Consider the following 1,962-nt stretch of genomic DNA (forward strand, 5'->3'; position numbering starts at 1 on the left):
CACGCGAGCAAGGCCTCACAGCTGGCCGGGGGCACAGGCATCCAGACCAGCCTGCTCCCGGCCAGTCCTCTCACACTGCCTGGCTTTGGGGGATGGGCAGGCCCCTTGGGCCTTGAGGAGGAAAGGACAGATGGCTGCCCCGTTTCCATGCCCTGACTCTTCCTCCAGCTGCCCCTGCCAGGCCCCCAGTCCGTGTTCCTGTGGATGGACCCAGTGGAGGCGGACAGAGCTGGGCTAGCAGTGCTGGGAGGCTGTGGCTCCAACCTTACTACTGTGGGAAGTAGGAGTGAGGCTCGAAGTACCTCCTGGCTTGGGTCGGCTCCCGGTGCTTGCCCAGGTCAGCCTGCAACGCACAGGTGACCAGCAGGAAGTAGGCCTCCTCCTGGTGGGCGCACTGGGACCGCAGCACGCGCTCCTTCAGGTGGCAGTAGTACAGGTGTCGTGCCCGGGGGTCACTGGAAGGCAGCAGGGAGTGAGTGTGGGGACTGTCAGCCCCTTTGGCCCTGCCTTGTCCCTCCCCATGCCAGCTCCTGGGGTTGATCTGAGCCCCTGGCACCTTGTTCCTGTCTTGTGACACCCACAGCTGTGTCCCTGCAGGGCCAGCTTGGCACAGGCCCACACTCTCCCTGGAGCAGAGCGCAGGTGACTTACTGCCACCAAGGAGCCCTCCACCCAGCAGCCTCCAGAAGCATCACCCGCAGCCTGCATATGGCATCCCCACCCTACAGAGGACAAGTCCCGTGTTTGAAGAAGTGCCACTTTATGACACAGCCTGTATGCATTTCAATTAAATAGAATTCCTGTGCTCCCCTAAACAGCCAATAGAGTGGGTTGTTTGTATTTATTTTCATTTTTTAGTATAAATTCAAATGTATTGTGTGGCCTTCACAGGACTTCTGTTCACGTGGCAGATTTTCAACATTCCAGGAAAGCAAGTCAGCGCGGTCACCTCGCGATCCTTCCGTTTTCCACGTAGTGCCGCACTCGGAGGAAGGCCACGAAGGGGGCTCTGCATTTCCTGCTTCCCTGGTAGGGAAAATACAAGAAAACGTGTGAGCCGCAGAGAGGTGCCCCCGCTGTCCTGTCTTCCCAGTGTGGGGGTCTGGAATTGCTTCACGCCCAGCTCAAAGCCGAAGCTCAGGCGTCCGCAGCCACAGCTGACATCTCCTGACTCACGGTATTTACTAACCAGAAAACTCTAAGTGGAGACAGACTCTACAGTGTTCAAGACCATCTGCGAAGGTGGGATCGGCGTGGGCTCACCTGCCTGCACCCTTGGGGCTCATTGCAGTCCCCCTGCAAATGGCCCCTCTGGATGGAGCAGGTGCATGGACACGAGGCTGCACATCCCAACGGCCCAGCACTGGCTGCTGTGGTGCCCTTTCCCACCCCACATATCTCCGAGGCCCAGCACACCCCACCCCGGTGCCCTCCCCCACCCCACGCGTCCCCGTGGCCCGGCACAGCCCACGGTGGTGCCCTGCCTCTCCCACCCGACACTCCAGACTTACTTGATACATTTCTCTCTACCAGTCTTTTGGCAAGTACTTGCTGAGCTTTTGCTCCAGATCCATAAATAGATGTTCATTGTCTGAAAACAAAACAAAGGCTTCACAGAGCGGTCGCCACGCTTCCCAGGTGCCACAATCTGTGCAAACCCCAGTGTGGCTTCCAGAGGAGAGGCACAGCTGAAAGCCACCTCCAGCTGATGCCGCGGGCGGGGCTCTCCTCCAGCTGATGCCGCGGGCGGGCGGGCGGGGCTCTCCTCCAGCTGATGCCGCAGACGGGGCTTTCCTCAGCTGACAGCGCAACAAGCATCTTCACAGGCGAACAGGTGTCAAACTTACTAAAACGGTTTTCCAACGTGCAGGAATGTTCAAAACTGGTACATGCTCCGGGCATGCCCTTTGGGAAAGCAGTATAGCAACATGTATCCCCACTCCCTTCCTCTGCAACCGAGGC

General features: G+C 58.8%; 1 protein-coding gene across 1 annotated transcript in view; it reads right to left on the bottom strand.

The window, feature by feature from the left end:
- LOC108295367 (FERM domain-containing protein 1-like) overlaps positions 1–1,962 on the bottom strand; it is an 11,480-nt gene that overhangs the window by 8,216 nt on the left and 1,302 nt on the right. The window contains 3 exon segments of the mRNA XM_037734566.1: positions 272–455; positions 950–1,026; positions 1,659–1,799. Of these exon segments, the coding sequence (XP_037590494.1) occupies positions 272–455; positions 950–1,026; positions 1,659–1,799 (402 nt within the window).

This window comes from Cebus imitator, unplaced genomic scaffold, assembly GCF_001604975.1.
Source record: "Cebus imitator isolate Cc_AM_T3 unplaced genomic scaffold, Cebus_imitator-1.0 Scaffold635, whole genome shotgun sequence".
NCBI lineage: Eukaryota > Metazoa > Chordata > Mammalia > Primates > Cebidae > Cebus > Cebus imitator.